Here is a 26,383-nt window from a genome sequence, read left to right as displayed (position 1 = left end):
GAAAAACATTCTGCTGTACTGTAAAGATTCCCTTGCTAGCCCCGGGGTATTCTTTTCTCTTTATAACATAGGTAAAGTTGCTATCGAGAGATTTCTGCATTCCCAATGGCATAGAAGAGTGAAGGTATTTTTCTTTCCATATTTAGATTGGGTATGATTATGCAGATAGAGTGAGAAAGATATGTTTGCTTGGATGACACACATTCAACCATACTTTAGGGGTATGACCATTTCAGAGTAAGTTGAAGGTTTGCTAAACATCAATAGAAAGTGTGGAATTTCTTCAGTGAAAATATTAATGAATAATAAACATGATAATTCTCCAACAATAGCTTGTATAATCCAACTTCAGAGTAAGAAGAACAAACTAAACATATCTTAAGGTCTTTCCTAGACTAATGAGGGTCAACTGACTTAAGATATTAAATTTAAGACTGTAAAATATTTTGTTAGTGAATTAATATTCAGAGAGAAAGACAATTAAAATTTAATGAAAGTAAAACAGACTGTTTTATAATCAAAATGGCACACTTGGTTTATGAAATAAACCTCAAGAGTTGAAAGTCTATTTTAAAAAAAAAAGAATTGGCAAATATTATTTTTTTGTACCGTTGTAAAATGTCTTTGTTATCATTTGGTAGTGATTCTTGTTCGGGTAATTTACACTTCAAGCTCTTGATGTCTTCACATATAGTAAATGTAGAGTCCAAGTCCTCCTGTCCACATTCTTTTCTTCTGTTATGAGGGATAGCTACTTCACACATTTTCTGAGAATTATCACTGTTTATATTTGAGCTGATAGCCTGAAAACTTGTAGTAAACGATGATGGTTTTATTAAGGTTACTGTAGACGGATTTTGAAAAGTTTTTCTACAGTCTTCTGGTGTATACACAATAGGCTGAAGTTCTTTGCTAAGAGAATCATTGAGTTGCACACTTTGAGATGGTGGAGACTTTAGAGTATGCTGTCCTTTCAAGGGAGATGGCATTAGTTTTCTCCGAGTTCTTTTTTGTGTGGGAGTCTTAACCAGATTAGATCCACTTGAAGATGAGCCTATTCAAAAAAATTAAAGACACTCAATAATGTTTCCTAGTTGTTTTTTTTTTTTTAAAAAATAACCCCCATTACTTTTAAAATGAACAAACCTGAATAATAAGGTATTTTTATGCCAATTGATAAAAATCTGAAAAATATAAGTTGGAAAGGAAAATATAACAGTTTACTGCTAAAAACTTTAAATAAAGATAAACTCATTATAAAGAAATTCTATAACAGCAAATGAATACATTGCTAATATCAATATTAATTTTTAGGTATAGCTTTCTTGAGATATTAAGTAATTAGGAAACAAATTACTAATCAATTCCAAGAAAATTCACAATTTCTAGCTTTCACGTTTGATTTGCGTTTAAGATGAAAACAGTATCAAACTTTTATAGGCACAGAGGTTAACACTTGTTCCATTGTAAAATATTACCAGTTTATTACTTTTGTTTTGTTTTTTAGATTTGCGGGTACAAGTGTAGGTTTGTTACATGAGTATACTTGGTGATGCTAGGGTTTGGGTGTCAGTGATCAGTTTATTACTAATTGAGTGGAAGTCTAGTTTAAACGAACAAGAATGGCAATAACCAGTAAAATTCTGGGTGAATGAAAGCATTGTTTCTGTTACAGTGTCAGGTATACACAGTTGACCTTCGGTAGCTGCAGATTTTGCATCTGTGGATTCAACTCACCAGAGACTGAAAATATTCACAAAACAAACAAACAAATAAACCAAAACAATAAACAATAAAAAAATACAGTATAACAACCATTTAATGGCCTTTTTATTGTACTAGGCATTATAAGTAATCTAGAGATGATTTAAAGTACACAGAAGGATAAGTGTAGGCTATATACTATGCCATTTTATGTAAGGGACTTGGGTATCCATGGATTTTGGTATCTGGGAGGGTTCCTGGAATCAACTTGCCTGTCCCCAGGATATTGAGATAAAAACTGTAGTCAATTAAGCACTCTAGTTAACTATTTGTCTCCTATATCATACATAACTCAGAGGTTTGCAAAAACAAGATTTAATACTAAAGATAAATGAAATAATTCAAAGAGTTCCGAGTACTTTCACTCTCATCACTCTGGTGAAGTCAGTCTCCCAAATGTCAAAAGGTCACCAACTCTGATGATCTTTCTCAGCCTTATCTGACAACTCCTGTAGCTTTTCAAGATTATATCTGTACTATTCTAACATCTGTGTTATTCTTCTTCTTCCATCCAGTAAGTGTACACATTTCCCTAAGGAGCTGTACTTGACCCTCTAGGTGTCTTGTTCTACACTGTTTCTCATATTTCTAATTATCCTTTTACCATTTACCTTCTCTGTCACCTGGGTTCCAAATTACTACATTTTTTTTTTAACCTTTTCCTTTTCCCTTGATTTCCCAAGCTCTACCAATTCTGTCTTTTTTCTCCTTATAGTTAAAACATAATTCTGTTCATATTATCCTTCTGATTAAAGACTTTTTAGTAATCTTTAAATAGAAACAAAATATGCTGATATTTTTAGTTGGGGAATTCTTGGTCATTGGTCCAAAATTAAGAAACAAATTGTTTCATTAGAACTTATTACCCCACAATACTAGATTTAATATTTAATGCTTAACATTTAAAAACACAAACATCTGGCAAACACCTTTTATTAATGCCCCAAATAATGACATATGTAACAATACACGTGATCAACTTCAGTGTGATTATCTTATATTTTTCAATTAATTTTTTTCTACTTTACCTACTCTATTCTGGTGAACTTCATGGTATCTGACATGGAATACCTTTGCTTGGAGTGTACTGTCAATGGAAGAAACTATAATGTGTATTTCCATTCATGTTGTCTAATCATGAAGTAAAATTCCCAGTTGATATTTACTATACTATATAATACTAACTTAAAGAACATTCAAAGCAGAATAAGATAAGTGTTATGCATTTCAATAAAGCTATCCAAACTTTCAACCAAGTTAGAAAATACACTTAAAGCAATTAGCAACAATACATGCACTATTCTTATTATATTAGTTGACAACATGTTCTGCTATGGCTAGGTTGACAATTACCCTCTAGGAAACAAAATTTAAAAACAGAAGAAAAATATGATCCCTGTTCTACTAAGGAATTTTACTTTTCTGAGAACTAGATAAATGAGATCCAGATCTTAAAATAATTTTCCACTCCCTTTAACATGACATTTGTCAAATTTTCCATTACCAGATATTTTTATACTAATGCTGCAGTGTAAAGACAGTTACTTTTCTCCACTGTGCTGCTACCACCAATTTGGTGGCTATTAATAGCTGGAAGATTAACTTCTTTTCCCATGAGAGGCAGCAGGGGTATAGAGGATAGAAAACTACATGGAAGGTAGAGGACTGAACTGGGAGTTAGGAGACTTGGATTCTATTTCTGGCTCCACCAACAGCTCACCGAGTGACCTTGGGCAACTCACTTAAGCAGTGTGGGCATTAATATCCCCTAGAAAAAAGAGGATATTACCTTTTTATATATGGATAGGATTATACGATAAGGGTTCAAAGAAAGGCTCTAGAAATGCAAATATGTTTCAACTGTTAATATTACATCTTTTACAGGGAAAGTTGTAATTTACTTTCCAATCATCAAAAACTAACTTACTGTTATCTCTAAAACATATTTCAAACAATGCTTCACTTTCAGTTTATAAGATAGCCGGTTTATCAAGGCTGATGAATAATATAAACCACAGGTATTATTGAAACAGGTATGTATGTTATTTGCAAATGTAGACCTTATAATAACATTTTAAACTTTAAGACACAATGGAACATGAAATCTCAAGGGACAAGAATTATACAGAGTCATTATTTTTTTAAATATATACTTAGAAGGTATAATCTCTGGGAGTGGCAACTGTGCGAATTCCCATGATGGTGGACCACATTTTCCCTACTGCTAGTAAAGCGTGATAAAAATCACAGTCTTCCGGTAGAACACTGAAGAAATATCCACGTGTCCTCTGGGATAATCTAAGCATACACCCGACATCAAATTTAGTATGATCAGACTGACTAATAATTTGTTAGTAAAAGGAATAGTGGTGTTACAATGATATATCTTTAGCTATAATCCTGCTCTCTTGGCAGAATATAAGCTGAAGGAATAGCATGGAGATGTGGTAGTTAATGTGGATTTACATACAAGTGTTTTACTGGGCCTAGAAGAAGAGATGCTACAGACACACAGCATGTATATGATATAAATATAAAGAGTTCTTTTCATTCTCCTTAAGTTCAGATAAAATAAAAGGGCAGAAGGCAGATGGTCATTTCAGAACTACTTAGGCTGATTAGTTGCTTAGAAAGCTTCAGGAGCTAACCAGAGCAAAAACAAAATTTAAATATTTAAATAAAAATTTCAGTCAACCTTCTGTAACTATAAACATAAAAGGATAATGACCCCACTTAATGAAAGCTAAAAGAATAAACAACTAAATTTTACTTTGAATCCAAGTTTTGGAATATATAAATACAATTACATAATAAATAAATAATTATTATCCTTTAGCTAAGTTAGGTAATGAAGAACTTTATGTGGGTATGGCAACTGGAGAGGGTTGAGTTGGGGAATCAGAAAGTTTAATACGCTATAAGAGCTGTTGGATATGTTAGGTCTATGTCTATAAAAGAGATCTGCTGTACTTTTCCATTAGAGGAAAAGGGTGTACAGTAAATTTCCAGAAGAGCAGGCATGGGACAGTTGTAGTTTCCCCTGATTCAGCCCTGATTAGAAAACACTATCTAACAATATTCCGTAATTCTTGTGCTTATAGAGTAGAAGTGATAAGAAGGAACTTGGAGGCAGATTATAATTCCTTTAGAAAGGCCCCATAAAATGAGAAAATGAATCACAAAGTTGCAGGCTGTGCCTTGCAGAACAAGAGACCATATAGATGATGATAGTCAATAAAATACCCTAGCAATGTGGGTGCTACACAGAAGGGAATAGGAAATTAAAAATGCATTGTTATAAGGCACGCTCTTGCAAACTGGAATAGGGAAGACTGGCAGTCACTTGGAAAGACATCTCTCTAGGGTCTATTTAAGGAACTAGTTCAGTGTATCATATACTTACATATAAGAGGTAGTGGGTAGCAATGTATGTTATGGTTTCTGAGTAATTTTACTATTTCCGCAACATCTCTTGGGACTTTAACTCCTCAACATATTGTTAAGTGTGCTCCATTTCTATTACCTTGAATGATTATGACCCATGGGATTTATAAGTGAACAGGATTTTTTGAAATTTATGTCCAAATAATAACAAGAAGCATAATGTCAAAAAATTTAAAAGAAAAAAATAACTACTATTTTAAATCCAGGATCAACATATGTTTTATTTATGAAGAAAAAGTTGTAGTCAGCTATGGTACAAAAGCAACAATATAAGAGGAGTACACCTGCATAAAAAGAATCCACTGTTCATCCACCTAATTATTTATTAAGTACCTACCATACCATGCTAGGTACAGTGGTAAACAAGATAGTTAAGAATTTACATTTTTGAGGGGAGAAGGCAGATGAAATAAACAAATAAAATAAATTAGGATGATAATAAATTAACTGTAAAGACAATAAAATAGAGAAATGGAATAGACAGTGGTGGGAGATAGAAAGGATGTTTCAACTATGATGGCTAGAATGACAATTCTAAGGATGGGATATGTGATCTGAGACCAATGGCTAAGGAGCCAGTTCTATGAAGATCTGGGGAAAAAGGCAGAAAAAATAGCATGTGCAGAGATCCAATAGCAACAACGAATTTGTTGAGCTCGAGGAAAAGAGGCTAGTTTGATTGAAGTGCTGTGAGTTAGAGGGACAGGCGGAATGAGAAGAGGCTAGAGAGATCAAAAGGGGTAACTTATGTTAGGATTTATGGACAAGCTAAGGGTTTTGATTTATTTCAAGTGCAAAGGGAGATCTGTGGAGGGTTTCAGGAATGGATATAATGTGATCTGATTGATGTTTAGGAAAAAGATTGATTTGCTTGCTGTGTCAAGAATGGTCAAGAGAGAAAACAGAAAAATCAGTAACAAGGCTATTGCTATAGCTTAAGCAAGAAATGACAGCTTGGGTAAGAGTGGTAGGAGCAGTGATGGAGAGATGTGAGAAGGGTATTATAATATCTATGTATGTAATTAGCTGCCTTATAATAAAGAGTTCACAGAAAGTAGTATATATTAATTCTACATAAGTAAATTAAGAGAACTGACAGTGCTCTATAAAACCAGGAACCATTTATGCATGTCATTCCCTCAAATTTGGCATTCTTTTTTGTGACATCCCCTTCCCCCTACTCCCACTTATCAAGCTTGGGGTTCTGTCCTCTCTTCAGGAGTTCTGATCCATGTAACTGTAGGAGTCTTGGAATCTGCATTTTTCCCTTTCTAGTTTGGACACTCATAGAGACTTGAGGCAGCAGAAACTCTTTGGGGTTTGAGGTTGTAATTTCTTATTCAGAGATGATGAGTGTTATTATTATGCTGACGTAGGGGAAAGGAAGGAAAAAGAGTAAGGATAAGTAGGAAATGGTCCTAGAACAAGAGTAGCAGATGGAGACGGTATTGAAAATGAAGTTCAGCTCCTAGGAAGTTGTACCAAGGGCAATTAATGGGTAAGATTTAAGTTGGTAGAATGATGTTAAAAACAGCATCTCTTTTTAGGTTAGATACCCTACTTCCTCTGCATATTCATCTCTAGAGACTCCTAAACAATTAAAACAGGTTTATAGACCGTTTCAGGCATAGACACACTATGTTTTCAGATACAAGGCCTAACTGCTCCTCTTCTAATATTTTGTTAATATAGCATTCAATTCTTTCAAAAGGAGCCAATGCATTTTGATCCATGTTTAATGAACCTCGCAAATGCAAAATACAAACTTGTAATTGAATGAGTTTTGATAAAAGAATATACATATTAGAATCTTTTCTTTTTGATAGGGACGGAATTTAAAAAGACAATGGCTGCTTGAAGAATTTCTCACTAGAAACAGTACTTGGTTGGCACACTTGAGAAATATCCATAGTACAAGAAGGCATTTGAAGGTTAACTGCAAAAGACAATTTTAACCCAAGTGATAACCTGAATAGAGGCATCTAGCTCCCATTCAGATTCCCTTTAAAATGATCATATCATTTAAAAAAGGGTAAACTTGACCTAATGTTGGTAATGGGAAAAAATTATCATCTGAGTGCCAGAACATCAGAGGACTTTCTGAAGAATATTGTATAGCTCAGACTCTTAAAGGAAGGCATGGAGGATAATAACTTAAAGTAGTCCCTATCCTTTACCCTTCACTGCTATCCCAAGGAGTTAAGTAAAAGACACTGGCAGATGTCAGTAAAGGCCCTTAAATTAGAACCAGGGATGATGGGGTAGGTGGGAGTTGGGGAGAATGAGCGAGATACAGCTATGCAATATAGTAAAATGGTAACATCTGAACACTAAAAGTAGTGCTAAGAGGCTCTAAAATTCAGTCCTGGCTCAGCTGTTTCAGTGCAGAAAAAAAAAATACTAGAAAGTACCCAATGTTATCAGGCTTGTTCCCACCACTGGTGGCTATACCACACATGGATGAGATACACACATGGATGAAATCTGCCCAAAGGGGCAGATTTGCAGCTGAGACTACCTGTGGCTCTGGTTCCTTCTCTACATTCCCTGGGCTGCTGGATTAGTGGACAGGAATATATTTTTTCCCCTTAATTTTACAGGAAAAAGCATAATTATAATAAGCAAACAGAAAACTCACTGGACCTATAAAAAGAATCTATAAAGAAATGACAGAACTGGCATACAAACTCAGACTTTTTGCTAATCCAGATGCCAAGTTCTTCACCACCACACAATGCTGAGCCCCTACCACAGAAGTTAATTAAATCACTTAAGCAATGACTAAATAACTAAATGAACATGAGCATCCACAATTACACTGATATTTAAAACTGTATTTTATAGATTATTTGACGATACGAAAAAATGTTCATTAATGAGGTAGTATACAGTATGATCACAATTTTGACAAAACAAAACAAAAACAAATCAAAGCACACAAACCTCCTCAGCAAAAAAGGGGGGAAAAGTAATAGAAAACAGAGAAGGAAATATAACCCAATTCATCAAAATGTTAACACAGGCTTATAGCTCACTGGGAAAATAATGAATTATTTTATTTTCCTTTTTGTACATTTGATTATTTTATATAATAAATATAATCCTGCTCTGTAAAATAATAAATGACCAAAAAAAGGGGGAATAATGTTTGGGGTAGTGGGTAGGAAGCCAATAAAAAATCAGCTCTTTCAAACCTCTGAAGATCTCAGGAACTGAAGGCATGAGGTTGTCTCTGAAAGCACAGGGTGGAGTTAAAACAGGAGAATTCTTGGAAGTCTGTATAAGGAAGTTGGATTCCCAGATCTCCCTTACCCCATTACCATCACCTACAATGCCAGGTAACTGCTCCTTTGTTACCCCATTAAAAGACATGAAGTTTTACTCTCTGGACAGGTTGCAGACTGGGGCCAACATGCACAGCTGACACTAGGTGCATTAAACAATTTCTTAATAATAAATTTATGCTGATTTCTCTCCCACTTCTCTATAATACTGGTAGCCAGGCCCATATACCCCCTAAATGGGAAATTAAAAAGTTCTTTGTAAATGAAACATAAAAATAAAAAAGACTGGCATTTGTAGGTTCCCCCAGATTGACTAGTTTTCTGGAGATAGCTATAAAGCAGAGCTTTGTTTAATAAGTCCAACTCTAGTTTTTGTAATACTCATTAATAGTTTAGGAAACATTTTAAAATATTTATATGATGCTTTAAGGCATCCTATAAAAAACTGAAAATGTCCGTTTCAGGATAAAGTGGTGAGTGTTCTATTCATCTGTTCCTGTATTATGGCTAGAGATTCCTGCTTCAAAAAGTTTGTTTACTGTAAGTCCAAAGACAGACTTAAAAAGGAAGTTAGACAGAAACATTTTGTTGAGACTGCCAAGTTTTAGAAGCCTCTCAAAAGACTTTTAAGTATTAAAACCACTTTTAAAATTAACTGTAAATGCATGCATTGAAATCATGGATTAGATGGAGAAGAAATACAAATATTTTCATCATTAATAATCCAGATTCTAAAACAATGTAACATGGATTACAACATAAGTATATTAACATTGTGTACTTGTACAGCATTATAGAGTATTAAATTTGCTATTAATAAAACCACAGCTAAAAATAAAAACAAAAACAGTGAAATCGTAATGAAAACATAATTAATTGGCATGACAAACTAAATTACATTTGCTAAGTGGTTATAAAAATTATAAATAAATATTTGGTGAGTGGTTAAGTGGTTAAAAAAGTAAACAAAGTTTGGATATTCATCTGCCATTCACTATCTCTCAAATGTGTAGGATTTTAAGATATATAATTGATAAATGGTAGTGTAATAAAAGCAATAAATTGGGCATTTTGATTTTGACAGTAAAACATAGGAGAATCTGATGAAGTACGTAACAAAGACTTGAAAAAGGTTTGATAAATTGACTGCCTATACCTCAAGAGAAACATGTACAAATGTATTTATTGGTGGTATTGCTCTTTAAGCTACTTAAGTCTACCTATAAGCACAATCTAGTCTACTTCGGTATTTGCATCTTTCAAACATTTCAGTTCTCCAGGAAGTCCATCTCACAGATTTGGCTGAGGACTGTGAAATATTTCCAGTAGAAAGCAGAAAAAAAGGGGAAGGGGGGGGAAGAGATTGCTTCATGTCTGTTTCCCTAAAATTAGTTTTAAAAAATGTCAGTATATTCTTACTTCTAATAGATGTTTTTAATAATGTTTTATTTGATTATAAAATATTTCCTTAAGTAGGCCCTAAAATTAAGTTACACATATTAACATATGTATAAATATAATGTGAAATTATATACTTTATATATATATTATATAACATACACATGTCACTTCTTACCTGATCCTACTAAAATACATTAGCAAAACCAGAGAAGAAATAAGGTGGTGGTGTTTCAAGTGAGCTAATTCTTCAGCTCTCATGATTAGAAGTTATAACATCTAAACACTAATGAATCAAGAAACAGCAGTATAGCATACTGTTTAGAAATATTGTAAATACTGTCTGGGTACGGTGGCTCATGCCTGTAATCCCAGCACTTTGGGAGGCTGAGGTGGGGTGGATCACCTGAGGTCGGGAGTTCAAGACCAGCCTGGTCAATGCGGTGAAACCCCTTCTCTACTAAAAATACAAAAAAATTAGCTGGGCATGGTGGCGGGCACCTGTAATCCCAGCTACTTGGGAGGCTGAGGGAGGAGAATCACTTGAACCTGGGATGCGGAGGTTGAGTGAGCTGAGGTCATGCCATTGCGGTCCAGCCTGGGCAACAAGAGCAAAACTTTGTCTCAAAAAAAAAAAAAAAAAAAAGAAATATTGTAAATACTCTAAGTTTGTTATATATAATCATCCAGCATATATTCCAATAGAAAAAAGATAAATCCCCAGTAATTTTATATCTTCCTAATGATAGTTTTAAGAAATGTTGGAAATGTCCTTAAAACAGTTGTCAATGACAAGTCAAATCCAAATAATTTTAAACCAAATGCTTGGTTTTAGTCCATCACTACAATAAGAAAAAAGGAATAAACTTACACACAAATGCTTCCTAGTAGCAAAAACTGAAAGGCTCAAGTAAGATAAGGCCTTTACTTACTTTAACTATGACATTTCTATGTCATGGGAATTATATAGTTTAACAATCTATATCTATTTTTCACTGAATCTGTACTTTAAAAGAGTGGTTCTAACCACTGGCTACCAGGAAAGTTACAATGGGGATCATCTTATACACACAAATGGAATTTAGTACTAGATGGTTTTAGTGTTTATTTAAACTTCATTATTTTATAATTCATTGCTCACAGCAAGAAAATGACATGTTCAGAGTCATGATAGCAATTATATTTGTTGTTGCCAGAGTTGGAGTCATGTTTCTTATTTTCCAGGTAGAAGTCAGGTAAAAAGTAATGCAAGTAATACACAGTAATAACACATATAATTAACATAATGGATATTTAAAAAAATAAAACTTTCTTCGGAGACTCAAAAATATGAATAGGAGGCAACATACTACTTCATTGCTCCCAAAATGAAATGCTATCGCCTATTATTACTGAAAAGAGAAAGTAAGCAAATAAAATCTGAATATCTTCATAACTTAAAATTGGGTTATATCAAAATCAAAACCAACCATGAATAAGACAGAAAAAGATACATCTAACACATTTGGCAAAGGATTTAGAGCTTGTGTATGTGTGTGTATGTATGTCTATGTACATATGTGTATATAGCTTGGCTGGTCTGTCTCTGAGAGAAATAATTCTTACAAAATAAAACAGATAAGAGCAAAATAAGGCAAAGGAAGAGGTAGTTAATTCAGAACAAATTACAATTAGACAAAAAGCACATGAAAAACTGTTCACCTTCACCTTCATTATCCACTTACAATGGTAGACTACAGTTTTAATAGTCTGGGGGTGAGGAATCTGACAATGCATATCAAATGCCTTTAAAATATACATACTGTTTGATTAAGCTATTCTTCTTCTAGGGGCTTAGCCTAAGGAAATAATTAGGCAAGTTGCAAAATAAATACACATGCACAGACATTTAGTGGGGTGTTGCTTATAACAATAAAGTGGAAACAAACTAAATGTTAATTAGCAGGAGATTAGGTAAATATAATATGCAGTTACTAAAAATGACTTAAATTCATATTTGTTGATAGGAAAATGTGTCTACAGCAAGTGGTTCAGTGAACAAGAGGCTGGTTATCAACTATATGTATAATAGATTCCATTGTTTTTGTTTTAAAAAAGCAAACCACAAATGTATGCTTAGAAAAAAAGTCCAGTAGGCTATTAAAACTAAATACTAATATAAGTTAATAAAGTATATCTTGTTTCTTTTGGCTCGACTTTTTTCCAAATTAAAATAAACAAATATTTATTGCTAAGACAGTAGTAAGGTTAAAACACTAGTGAAAGGAATAAAAAACTTAAAAGCCATGGGAATACAAAGAAATATATGCAGGCAAAGGAAAGATGATCCATTAAAAGGACGGTTTAATAAAGAAGGAAGTATCTGAAATGGATTCTCATTGTGGAGAAAGATTTAGGCCAAGAAGTGGGATGGAGGTAGAGAAAGCAGCATTTGAAATTGATGGAAAAGCCTGGAAATTGCAGAGGCCAGAAACAGAAATCATGTTAACAGAAGGTTGGGATACCAGGTGCTGGACCAAAGTATGCCTATAGCTTGACACTGGACTTGGAAAGCCTTTGAAGACCCTTCTGAGAGGTCTACACTTTATTAGGAAGATCACTTTGTTGGCAGTGTGAAGTGTAGACTGCAGTGGAGAGACAAGAGAAATTAAAGCTAGTTTAGATGTCACTACATTATTCCTTTCTTATGGCAATTTTTCTAAAAATATTTTAAGATAAATTAAGAAACATCTTTTTCTCTTTGTTTTAAATAAATCTCTAAAACACAACTACTAAATGGCAATTCATGTGGTTTCTTAAGTAGAGGGGGCTTTATATTTATTTTTCAGGTTTCTGAAATATTTCACAGATGGTTCCTTTACATAAAATAAAGAGGCTAGATAATTTATCACTAATGCGCTAAAAATCCCTCTCTTAAAAATGGGCAGGACTTTTGGGGTCATCTTTTGATGTGCCATATCATGTGTTCTGAATGATTTTACCCAGAGGAACTAATTTATCAAAAGTTTAAGACTGCAAACGTTAAAAGATTTACGGAGCTGTATGTTATTGTAAAGGAAGAATGCAGTATTTAGCAAACATGAGTCATAGGCTGCAAAGTAGGGTTCAGGACAGGGAGACATTGATGAATGTGATTAGATCTAATTGAGGTTTGGTACAAAACGATGGCAAGGATTCTTCTTTTGCAAGCAAGCACTCCTGTTAATATGTACGTGAGGAGAAATTCTGGGAAACTATGCTAAATCAAAATTAGTTGGCAAAGTTCTAAAGTGAAATCAAATATTAATGTATGCATTTCAATAAACACTTCTAGGCTACAAACGATTGATACAATTAGTGTACTCATCATAAATCTGGATTCTTTTTAACAGCCTTATGACTCATGGAGTTCATAGTTGTAAATGATACAGGTAAATGAATTTTTACTATTTATAAGATATGTAAACTTCTAAGATAAAGTCCCATTAAATTAACCAAACTAATATAAGATAAGGTACCACTAAATTAATCAAACTAATAAACATTTTATAATACACTTACGAGACATTATCATGGTTAGGGATGTATAATACTTCCCTACGTATTAGTTCCCTAATATGTAGGGAACTATTATCCTAATACATAGAGAACTATTATAGTCCTTTAAATTAATCCAGCAGTTTGAATAATAAATCAACCTGTAACCTTTTGATATTTCTCTGTGGGAAATAGCAGATACCATGTTTCTCTCTCAGTCTCATTTTCCCAGTATTTATACTTACCAAAGATGGAAAAGGGACAATACAAAGAACCTTTTAGTTCACAGTAATATTTGCAGCTATAGATGAATAACTAAATACTGTCTTATGTACATGGGGACGATGAGTCAAACAAAACGTATTTAGGTCTACAAGCATGATTTCCATTGTTTCATGATTAAATTTTGTTGCCAAATGGAAAAAATATGCAAGATTTGGTTTATTAACATTTTCTGCTTTATATTTGTTATATGAGAAATTAGTATAGAGATTTCCTGTTTTTCAAATGAAATTTCCTTGGATTCAAGTAATTTTAGGGGAAACTTAAGCTTATGTGTGAACTCTATATTCAATCAGAATATTGGTACTATATAAGAGACTGGTTTTCCTAGTATCTTTTATTGTACTTTAAGATAAAATCACCGACATTGGGTGCAAAATTTTAAAAAAGGAAAGGTTACAGACAGAAATATTACCAAATGTGAGTTTCCAGATGGATAATGAGGAAATCTTGACTTTTCATTTAATGTCAGAAATTTTATCAGTTCCATAAATAAATCGTGCTGTCAGCACCCCCGTCTTGCACTACACTCAGTGAGTGTGCTATCTGTTTTTCAGACCCCAAAATAGGTACATATTTTACTCTTAGTCAATACACTTGTTTGGAGGTAAAGATTTCAAGTCAAATAAATATCTATCCAAAAATCAAGTCCAGTTATTAGAAAATAATTAAAATTCATAAAATGTACAAAATTAGCTTCTTCCTGCATAAGAATTTAGGCTTATTAATTTAAGAAAAGTAACAAGTAGTCTATGTCACAAAAATACAAAATATTGTATCTAACAATCTCTGCAAATTTATAAAATACTTATGAAGAAAACTCTGAAACTTTGCTGAGGAACATACAAAAAGATATGAATATAGAGAGACAAACTATTCTAGAGTAAGAAGATTTGATATTGGAAATATATGAAGTCAATTTATGAATTAAAAAAATTTCCTTGAAACTGGAAATTATTCTGATATTCATTTCCTAGACAAAGCAAATAATATTTTTCAGACAAAGAATAATGAAGAAGGGCTAGCATACTGTATAAAAAAATACTCTAAAGTATCACATATTAAAATAATAGCTACTGGCCCTAAGACAGACAAACAGGCGAAACAATAGAGTAGAAATCGAGTAAACAGAATTATATATGACTACTTATTGTACAAAAAACACAGTTGCTGTAAGGATGCATTGCCTATATATCTATATAAGAATGTTAGTCTCCTTGGAAAAAATAAATTTAGATTCTTGCCTATCATTTAACACCAACACAAATTAGGAGAAAGTGGAAAGGAAAATTTAAAAACTTATGAATGGAAAGGCCTTTTGAGGAAAGATCTTGAAGGCATTGAGAGAGAGAAAAAAGCTATTTTACTACATAAATGTTTTAACTTTCAGCATTAAAAAGGAAACCTCAAACAAAAGCAAGAATAAGTGGTAAAACTTGAAGGGTATAGTTATACTATGTATATTACAGGAAAAAAGTCAATATCCCTTAGTGATTTCATCCTGTCCTATGGCTTTAAATATCATCTAAATGTTAACAACTCTCAAAAATTTATATTTTAGCTTAGACTTCTCTCTTGAACTTCAGATTCTTAACTGCCTACATGAGGTCTCCACTTGGATGTATCTTAGACAAATTTAACATGCCTAGAACAGAACTCCTAATTTTCTACAACCTCCACCCTGTATACCTACTCCATCTGAAGTCTTCCTTATCTCTCTGAAGGTGACTCAATTCTTTTAGATGCTAAGTTCAAAAATTTTAGATTCAATCTTAGGCATTTCCTTATCTCCTATTCCAAATCTAATTTTCTTCGAAATCTTGCTGGCTCTACCTTCAAAACATTTTAGAATCTGACCACTTCTCACCAGCTCCGTTACTATTATCCTGGTCTGAATCATCACCATTTTTTGCTTGGGTTATTCTAGTAGCCTCCTCATGTTTCAGCCCTTGCCATAGTATAATCTATTCTCACCACAGCAGTCAGAGAGATTTAAGAGCACAATTGAGATATGTTACATTTCTGCTCAGACCATGTCATGGCTCCTTGTTTTATTCACAGTAAAAGACTAATTAAGTCCTTTATAGTAACCTAGGAGGCCCTATGTGATCTGCCTTCCTTCCCTTTAGCTCTCTGATCTCCTCACTACTTTCATTCTCTTTTTCTTTGTACCAGTTATGTATCCTCACCAGCCTTTGAATATGTCAGGCAAATTCCTATGTTAGAGATTTTGCACTGTGATTGTGTCCCTCTACCTAAAAAAGTTTCTTCTCCCAGATATTCATACAGCTAATCCTGTGAACTCCTTCAAGTTTAATCAGTGAGATCCTCCCTGACCATGCTATTGAAAATAGCAATCTCTCTCCTCCCTGGCCACACTCCTGAACTCCCTTTATTTCTTTCTCATAGAATGTAGTACCTTCTAGCACTCTGTTTAATTTATTTACTATATTATTGTCTTTCTCTACTAGAAGTGAGCTCCTTGAGGGTGGTGGAGTTTGTTTCATACTTTGATCCCTATCATCAGACAAGTGCCTGAAATACTGCTATAAGTTAAACACTGTTGAATGAATAAAAAAAAACCCGTACACTTAAGATCTTGTAAAAAAGTAACCGTTGTTGAAAAAGATGACTATATCAGAAAAATGTACAAAGGATGGCTGGGCAATTCACAGAAAAAAGAGTCTTCAATTAAAAAAAACACACTCAACTATATTAGCAATGAAAACGGAAAAAAGATAGTATTTATGACTATTGGCAAAGTATCAAGAAGCATTGCCATTACTTTCTTTTTTTTTTTTTTTTTTGGAGACGGAGTCTCGCTCTGTCGCCCAAGCTGGAGTGCAGTGGCGCGATCCTGGCTCACTGCAAGCTCCGCCTCCTGGGTTCAAGCCATTCTCCTGCCTCAGCCTCCCGAGTAGCTGGGACTACAGGCGCCCGCTACCTTGCCCGGCTCATTTTTTGTATTTTTAGTACAGACGGGGTTTCACCGTGGTCTCGATCTCCTGACCTTGTGATTCGCCCGCCTCGGCCTCCCAAAGTGCTGGGATTACAGGCGTGAGCCACCGCGCCCGGCCATTACTTTCAATGATGAAAACCACAATTACTTCTGCCCCAACCTAAAAATTAGCAAAGACAGAAGTGGGAGAGAGTGTCCAAGATTAAAAAAGACTGCAGAGGCCTGAACCTTGTTTGGATCTTGATTCAAACAAATCATAGAAACAATTTATGAGACAATGGGGAAATTTGGACACATTAGATATTTGATGACATTTTTCTTTTATACATACTTGATGTAAATGGAAGAAATGATGTGCCGTCTGAGATCTACTTTAAAATAATCTAGTGTAAGAGCTGGGATGGAGGAAAGCAGATGGGTTTTCAAGATTAGACATGAGCTGATAAGCTTTAAAGTTAGGTGTGTTGGACATATGGTACTCATAGTGTTCTTTGTGCTTATATACATGTTTGTAATTGATTTACTAAAAGCAGAAATTAAAAATATTTTAACACCAAAAGCTGGTGAGGCTAAAACAAAAAAAAGCTCATTCATTTATACTGCTGGATGGGGGTTAAAATCACCTAAAGGAGGGGAGTTACTTGACAATATATATTGCAAATTTTGCATAATGTTTTCATAATTTATCTTGAGCCAGAAATTTTACTTCTAAAGAATTTATTGTAGGGATAATCAGATATGAGTACAAAGATAAATATACATATTCGCTTACTAAAAAATTATTTGCAATAATAGTGAAAATTTATTAAATAACCCAAATGCCCAACAATAGAGTAGAGCCTACATTCATTATAGTTAATCTCATCAGATTTTTTTTTTTTTTTTTTTTTTTTTTTTTTTTTTTTTTGAGATAGAGTCTTGCTTTGTTGCTTAGGCTGGAGTGCCATAGTGCAATCTCAGCTCACTGCAGCCTCAACTTCCCAAGCTCAAGTGAACCTCCCAATTCAGCCTCCCAAGTAGCTAGGATTACAGGCATGGGCCACTATGCCTGGCTAAATTTTGCATTTTTTGTAGAGACAGGGTTTCGCCATGTTGCTCAGGCTGGTTTTGAACTCCTGGCTCAAGCAATCAGCCTGCCTCAGTCTCCCAAAATACTGGGATTGCAGGTATAAGCCACTGTGCCTGCCCCAGATTCTTAAAAGCACTGCATGTGTGTGTATTTAAGTAAAAAGAATATAGTTAATCTAGTAAATACTTTTAAAGGTCCCTAAGGCACTTGAACTCACTTATAAACACCGTTCCTATTATTCCCCCTTGACACTATTCATCATGTATACAACATACATAATTCATGAAATGGAAAATACACAATAAATAAATAGTTCATCTCTAAAATAATTTGAATGAAAGAGTAAAGTAACAAGCCAAGAACAAAACTTTATAAAAACAAAACCCACCTTCTAATGTTTTCAAGAGAAAATACGTAATTATAAAATGTAACATGGCTTCAAGTCTTTCCTTCAAAAACACTATGAGAAGGAATTAAGAGTCAAGTAAATTCTTTTGTTTTATTGTTGACAAGTATAGTCTATGCAATTATACTGTATGTGAAATACAGATTTTTAAATAAGGAATAATGAGCATCATATAGCAGGTGGTCAGTATTTCTCGATCTTGATGTTAAAATCCTATTTCCTTTCTAACATCTTGAGTACATTATAAAAAAAGAATTATGCCCAAAAGGTATAAGAGAATCTGAAAAAAACTTAAGTTTTGTTCTCCAGAGATCGCAACTAGATCAGGTCACATGCTTTATTAAATGAAAAAGAATATATATGTGTACATACAATATATATGTTTTAAGATAATCTATCCAACTTTCCCTATTATCTTAATGTAAATGTATAATATAGGGAACTTCTGCTAATAATAAAGATGGAGATAATTCCGACCAACCTTTCTTTTGAAGGCAACCAAAAGTCTGGACAAAAGATAAAAAACATCTGTTTGAAGGCACTGGATTATTAATAAGATGGTGAAAAACTATAGGTGAGTATCAGGAGGAAGTTGGAGGCTCAGGAAAGTAACTTCTGCAATTTCAGCTAATTTCCCCTTGAGGTTGTTTGCTTATGCTGGAAGAGCTGGCAGAAAAGCATAGCAACAGTGTTAAGAACTTTGTGGGAATAGGGTGCTGGAATTGGAAATTAGGATCTTTGTAAATCTTCCTTGCTTTGAGTTGGGACTCTGAGCAGCTATACTGCAGAGGGCAAATCAGAAATAGGCAGGCCCTCAGGAAACTACAGTTTAAATATTGTGATCAGATGCATCAAAATATTCTGCAAACAATTTTGCAAATACCTGACTGGCACACAAAAAATTTGTGTGCATATGAGGAATTAAGGTCACATGCAAGAAAATCAGTTTAAACAGACTCAGTGGTTACAGACTTTGGAATTCTCAGACACAGACTTTAAATTATAGTTGTCTCTCAGTATCTGTGAGGGATAGGTTGCATGATCATACTAAAATTCATGGATGCTCACATTCTTTACATAAAAAATAATACAGCATTTGCACACAACCTATACAATCCTACCATATGCTTTAATAATCTCTAGATTACTTACAATATCTAATACTATATATATACTATGTAAATAGTTATGATGCACTGTTTAGGGAATAATGACCAAAAAAAGTCTATATGTTCAGTACAGATGAAACCATCCATTTTTTTTTTTTTGATCACTTGGTTGAATCCATGGATGCAGAACCCATGGATATGGATGGCTGACTGTAATTATAACCTTTGTACTTAATAACAATTTTTGCAAAGATATGAAACTATAAAAAAGAATGAAATGGAAATTCCAGAATTGGAATGTAGTGACTGAAATTAAAAATTTTATGGATTTAAGGATCATTTGATAAAGCTGAGAAAAGAACATAAACTGCAGAATGTGAGAAACAAAATTATCCAGAGAGAGAAAAACACATTAAAAGCAAAAGAGTAAAAGGCATATACAATACAATGAGAAAGTGCCATGCAATATAATTGGAGTCACAAAAGTAGAGGAGAGAGCAAAAGTGACAAAAGCAATAGGTGAGGAGATAATGGTTAAGAACTTTCCAAAACAAATGAAAGATAATGCAGAAATAAATTCAGAAAGTCATCAACCCACTTAAGAGAAGTAAAAATAAAGTCAACTAGGCATAATATAATAAAACTATTAAAAGTCAAAGACTGGGAAAATATTTCAATAAGCCAGAAGTCAGATTGTATTCACAGGTGCAACACTTAACATAAAATCTGACTTCAACAGATTATTTTTCTCTGTGAATAAGGTCTTACATATTAGTCCTTCATTCCCAACTATTTGTCTATTTGTCTTAGGTGAGCTAAATGTGTGCTGGGACACATTTGAGCCAAATGTCCCAGCACACATTTAGCTCACATAAGAAAAATGAACTCTAGTTGGGAATGAGGGGCTAACAAACACCAGATCTCAAGAAAATTCCCCATAATGGAAAATATAGGCAGATTTGACTATATAAAAGTTAAAAGTCCAATAAATTGATCAATTATTGCTTAACATATATATATATATAAAGCACCAAATGAACAAAGAGTTATTAGATACGAAGTGCCAAGCAAAAGACTAAGCAAACAAAAAGCCCCTCAAACCCATAACAAATAAACAAAAATTTTCACTAGTGCGAATGAGCAAAGGATACCTCACAGGGGATGAATTGGTCTTATCAATAATCTGAGAGTTACAAATTTTAAAAGACTATGCAGCTGGGTGCGGTGGCTCACATCTGTAATTCCAGCACTTTGGGAGGCTGAGGTGGGTGGATCATGAGGTCAGGAGATTGAGACCATCCTGGCTAACACGGTGAAACCCCGTCTCTACTAAATATACAAAAAATTAGCCGGGTGTGGTGGCGGGCACCTGTAGTCCCAGCTACTTGGGAGGCTGAGGCAGGAGAATCGCGTGAACCCAGGAGACGGAGCTTGCAGTGAGCAGAGATTGTGCCACTGCACTCCAGCCTGGGTGACAGAGCAAGACTCCATCTCAGAAAAACAAAACAAAACAAAACAAAACAAAAAAAAACAAAAAAAAGACTATGCATTATTATTATTGCTGTTGTTACTACTTTTGGTTTAGGTGAGGATTAAACAGGTACTCCTATGTGTACTAAGCATAGAAAAAAATTATAAAAAGCAGTTTAAAATGAGGCATTAAAAAAAAAAAGATATGTCCATGTCCTTTACCCTGGCAAATCAGCTTCTAGGATCCTGCTATGCACGCACAAATGGAAATATACAGATATGTTCTCTGATGTACTGTTCACTAACAGAAAATGGTTAATTAAATTATGGTATGTCTATTCTCTGGATTCTCAAAAACAATACAAAAATGAGGTAGATTCTTCATGTATGTACCCTAAAAATGTTCATAATAAACAAATAAAACCAACAAACATAATAAACTAGACAAAAAAGTTGCAGACCACTATGTGTAATGTGCTAGCATTCATGTGAAACTTATCAAAAAGCTTTATGTAATACAAATACATTTGTATTATACACATACTGCAAAAATAAATATTTAACAGCATTTAATCTCTGAGATAGGGCATAAAATTGAGGTTCTGAGAAGAGTTGAAGATGGCACTCTACTTCTTATGTTCTACATTGTCTGAATTTTTTTCTTAACTAAGATTATATGTTAGCTTTGCAATTAAAATGTCTCATACATACTTTTATGAAAGAGAAATATCAAGTGATTTATTAATAGAAAAATAGTAAACTCTACATTGTTAGTTGATCTTAAGAACAGATTATTATTATAGAATATGATATGATTAATTATAATTCCCTGCCCTTAATAGAGGTTACATTTTAAGGAAGGATAGGAAGCAAAATTATTCCATCAAAAATAGGTAAAACGGGTCAGGCATAGTGGCTCATGCCTATAATCTCAGCAATTTGGGAGGCCAAGGGAGAGAACTGCTTGAGTCCAGGAGTTTGAGGTCAGCCTGGGTAACATAGTGATACTTTGTTTCCACAGGAAAAAAAAAAAAAAAAGCCAGGGGTGGTGGTGCATGCCTGTAAGTCCTGGCTACTCCTGGGGCTGAAGTGGGAGGATTGCTAGAGCCCAGGAAATGGAGGCTGCAGCAAGCTTTGATTGCACCACTGCACTCCAGCCTGGGCAACAGGGTGAGACCCTGTCTCAAAAAAAAAAAAAAAAAAAAAAAAAAGAGGGTAAAATTAGAACATCAATGCATACTTGTTCTAGATCTTTGGACGATACTGGTGAATTGAAATGACTATAAAGGTAATTTTCCCATTAAGGTTTTTTTTTTTTTTTTGAGATGGAGTCTCGCACTCTCGCCCAGGCTGGAGTGCAGTGGCGCCCTCTCGGCTCACTGCGAGCTCCACCTCCCAGGTTCATGCCATCCTCCTGCCTCAGCCTCCCGAGTTGCTGGGACTACAGATGCTCACCACCATGCCTGGCTAATTTTTTTTATTTTTACTAGAGACGGGGTTTCACTGTGTTAGCCAGGATGATGTCGATCTCCTGACCTTATGATCTGCCCGCCTTGGCCTCCCAAAGTGCTGGGATTACAGGCGTGAGTCACCGCGCCTGGTCCCAATTAATTTTAATAAAATAGCCAAATCTATTAAAAATTAACTGTTCTATAGATTGATATACAAAGGTTCTCTTTAGAAATAATGTTACTATTTACTTAAAACGAAAGTTATACTTACAACAAGAAATAGGCTGAACTGGTCCAAGTTGTGGAAAGGTCATAAGAACAGAAATCCCTGGTGGATCATTTTGCTTTGGTTGTTCAGCAGTTTGGTCAGCCCAAACTACCACTTTTTTCCTCTCTACCAAATGTTCGATCTCTTTGAAGTCAGACTCAAAAGCAGCATTTGACAGGCCAGCATCTTTTAATGTGCAATATTGTTTTCTTAGGGCTGGAAGTAAAGCATTCAATACTCTATATACAGAAGACGAGAAGAAAGGAGAGATAAATGTTATATCTTAAATACATTATTTTAGTTCTTTTATGTAACACCCAAAGTTTAGCATATCATTAAAATAATTTCCCATGTATGAACTAAGTTCTAGTCTCAGATTGTCTTCACTTGCTTCCATATGACCTTGGACAAGGCAAAAACTGAAGTTTTTCCTCTGTAATGTGAGGGACAGATAAATAGCCACTACTTACAATAGGAGATTGCTTTGAGGACTAAATGAATTAAGTATATTTATTTACTTATTTTTTAGAGACAGGGTCTCACTCTGTGGCCCAGGCTGGAGTACAGTGGCATGATCATCTCATTGCAGCCTCGATCTCCTGGGCTCACTTGATCCTCCCGCCTCAGGCTCCCGAGTAGCTGGGAACACAGATGTGAGCCACTACATTAACTTTTTAATTTTTTTGGTAGAGATGGGGTCTTGTTATGTTGCCCAGGTTGGTCTCAAACACCTAGCCTCAAGAGATCTTCTTGCCTCCACCTCCCAAAGTGCTGGGATTACAGGGATAAGCCACTGTGCCTGGCTAAATGAATTAAATATACATAAAAGCTTTTTGCAAAACATAATGTGATTTCCAAACCACAGATGTTGTTACTGCTACTAATTATCATAAAATTGAAATGAAAAATTTATATACTATGTGAAATGATGAGATATATTTTAAGTATACAATATTATAACACACACACACACAAACACATAACAAAAGAACAAAACCTACCTCTCCTTTAAGTTAAATGACCTAAAGAAATGGCTTTTGGAATGGCACTTAAAAGGATTTTAAGGAGAAAAGTTGTGGATAAGGATGGGGAGTACAAATAATCGTTAGGGCACTGGATTCATGGCTCTAACTCAAAATCTTCCTTATTAGTAACAATTAGAGCAGCACTGAATGTAATTTTTTATGTATCAGACCTCTATGTAAGTGGTCACTGAAGAAATGCCACAGCTAAACAGTTATAAATTTATACACTCAATCAGTGGTTCCCAACTTTTCTATAAAGGAAGATGTCTAACATGAATGATCTTGAAGTGATTCAGTCCTGGAATCCTGAGTCCATCAAGATGATGTTCCAGTCGTCTCATAACATCGAGGAGAAGAGAACCAGTAGAATTATGGATAGGGTAGTGGGAAAAGACTAATCAGGCATTAATTTTCATACACAAGGAAATACCACCTTTTAACCTATGAGTCTTAAATATTTCAATAGCAGCACAAAAAATTGTGACCTTTTTCCTTTTGGTGGGGGTTGCTGGAGGGTACTGCAATTAAGTAGGTAACAAGTACAAGAAGAAGTTATTAATCAAAGGCAATTAAACAATTACTTATTTAGCATCTACACTAATCAGGTACTGTGCAGGAAAGTTATCATAGTAGGCCTGACACTGCTAAGAAAGGCTTGGTTATAAGGTTGACACCTGGCTGGTATTTTAAAATATGGATTTTAGGAGGGTTCCCAGCATTTCCAGAACTCATATGACAAGAGTGGCTCACTGTGCTTAAACTGTTTGCACAAACAATGTGGTTTATGCTAAAACACCTTCTCTCCTTTTGAAAAGTCTGGAATTTTGATACATCCTGGCAGAAAGTGCCTATGCAACTAGCTTCCAATAAAAACCTGGGGCACGGAACTCAAAAGAGCTTCCAAAGCAGACAACATTTCACATGTGCTGCCACAACTTTTTGCTGGAGGAATTGTACACATTCTGTGTGATTCCACTGGAGGAAGACTCTTGAAACTTTGTGTCAGGGTTCCTGCAGACTTTGCCCCCTGTACCTTTTCCCTTTGCCGATTTTGCTTTGTAGCCTCTTGCTGAAATAAAGCACAACTAATAATAAAACTATATGATGAGTCTTGTGAGTCCTCCTAATGAATCACTGAACCTGAAAGTAGTCCTAGGGACCTATAACACAGGAATTATATCATGTTATTTACTTTCATGTTTAATCTTTTCAAAAACTTTATATGAAATGTATTATAATCTATTCATAACCTTTATATGAAATGTATTATAATCTATTTTTATATAAGAAAACCATGGCTTAGCAAAGCTAAATAATCAGCATAAGGTTATATTGCTCATAAAAGCTGTAATTCAAGATTGATTCCAAAACTCATCCTCTTTCTTCTATGCCACATTGCCTCTGTGATGCTGTAGTTCACCAATTTTCTAAATTATTGAGTTAGTCTTTTTTCCCCCATTTTAAGGTTACTATTTATCTTAAGATAGTGTATTCATCTAGGGTCTGATATAGCAAATGTAGTATGGTTAAAAGAAATTAATGTTTCTTGACGACTTCAGCTCTTGTAAGTGGTTTGAATGTTGGCAAATGAATATTCAATATCTGCTCTAGGAATAGACACAGAAAGTATAAAGAGATTAGTTTGAGCTTCCAGCCACATAAGAATAACTCCCTGAAGTTTTTCATTTTTCTTTTTTAAAAAAAGGTATACTAACATGATTTCCTCTAAATCAAGATAATTAATTATCAGTTATTTGAACATACTAGTAGAACATGAATAGATTCTTAGAGTAGCAGAAAGCAGTTAGAGAAATAAATTTCTCATTTGCATGGAACATCAAAGTGATGCCTAAGGAGTTGACTGATGTATCCAATGTGACAAAAAAAGATTAAGCCATACTTTTTCTTTTTTACTTTTATGTTTTAAAAAATAAATGACTAATGTTACTACTGAGCTAGAAGAGAGAACATAAAAGGTCTCTTATAGCATCCCATAAAAATCAGGACACCTGATATTTAGCAACTTCACTGTAATGACAGCAAAAAATTCTGAAATTATGAATAATTAACAATTGCCTACTTAAAAATTCAAGTGATGTTAACAGCACTTGCTTCTAAGAGGAGACATGGATGGCTAGAAGATAGAGGTAGAAGGCAGATTTCTTTTCAATGTGTAGGTACTTATGAAATTTTGTATTCCATAGCATATATTAAGTAAAAGTAACGTACTTTTAAAGAAAAACACTTTCAAATTTATAAAGCAATGTAAAAAGTTTGTTGGAAGGAAAGAACTCTCTTAATGTTTTCTGGTTCAGGCAGACACTTAAAAATAATGTATCCTGTAACACATGAAACTCAATTTTCTGGCAGTGGAAAATTGAACTTCTGTGCTTCAGATATAGTGTTACAATCGGAAAATAGGTAGATGTATGTACTCACGCCTCAGTCTGCCTGTGTTGCTGTTCCTGAAGACAAGCTAGATCCATCATATGTCTAATCTGTGCTTTCAAATCTTTGTTCTGGAGGTGCAAATGGTGACAATGAAGATCTTTCTTGAGTTCCTAGGACAAACAATATAAAATGTACTTCAGATTACTCTAAGAATATTAAAATTAAATCAGTTTAATAACACTTATTTTATATTGTTGCCAATAGTTTTAATTCTTTTTAGATATTAAATGGTATGTTTAGAAATAGTTTGAAAAATAAGAGTTCTGGAAAAGGTGGTCTATAATTTACAAGCAAGATAAGTTTTCATGTTTCGTCAGAAACTGAGTGTTAGGAATTCAGAAGAAATTTTACTGTGATGACAGTTTCTTGGTCTATCCAACTTGTTCACGATGTTGTAAAAATACATAAATATGACCAGTTTGTGCTTAAATGTCACTTCCTCAGAAAGGCTTTCCTTGAGCATTGTATTTGGATAGACACTCTCCAC

The 26,383-nt window shown here is 34.2% G+C and overlaps 1 protein-coding gene across 1 annotated transcript in view; it reads right to left on the bottom strand.

Moving 5' to 3' along the window:
• Positions 1 to 26,383, bottom strand: part of KIF18A (kinesin family member 18A) — an 85,739-nt gene that overhangs the window by 11,323 nt on the left and 48,033 nt on the right. The window contains exons 12-14 of the mRNA XM_008003604.3: positions 25,885 to 26,006; positions 22,424 to 22,659; positions 610 to 1,054 (exon numbers count right to left, since the gene is read on the bottom strand). Coding sequence (XP_008001795.1) covers positions 610 to 1,054; positions 22,424 to 22,659; positions 25,885 to 26,006 — 803 coding nt within the window. The remainder of the gene's footprint in view (positions 1 to 609; positions 1,055 to 22,423; positions 22,660 to 25,884; positions 26,007 to 26,383) is intronic.

Source organism: Chlorocebus sabaeus, chromosome 1 (genome assembly GCF_047675955.1).
Source record: "Chlorocebus sabaeus isolate Y175 chromosome 1, mChlSab1.0.hap1, whole genome shotgun sequence".
Lineage (NCBI taxonomy): Eukaryota > Metazoa > Chordata > Mammalia > Primates > Cercopithecidae > Chlorocebus > Chlorocebus sabaeus.
The sequence above is the reverse complement of the archived record's forward strand: the minus strand, read 5'-3'. Positions and strand labels throughout refer to the sequence as shown.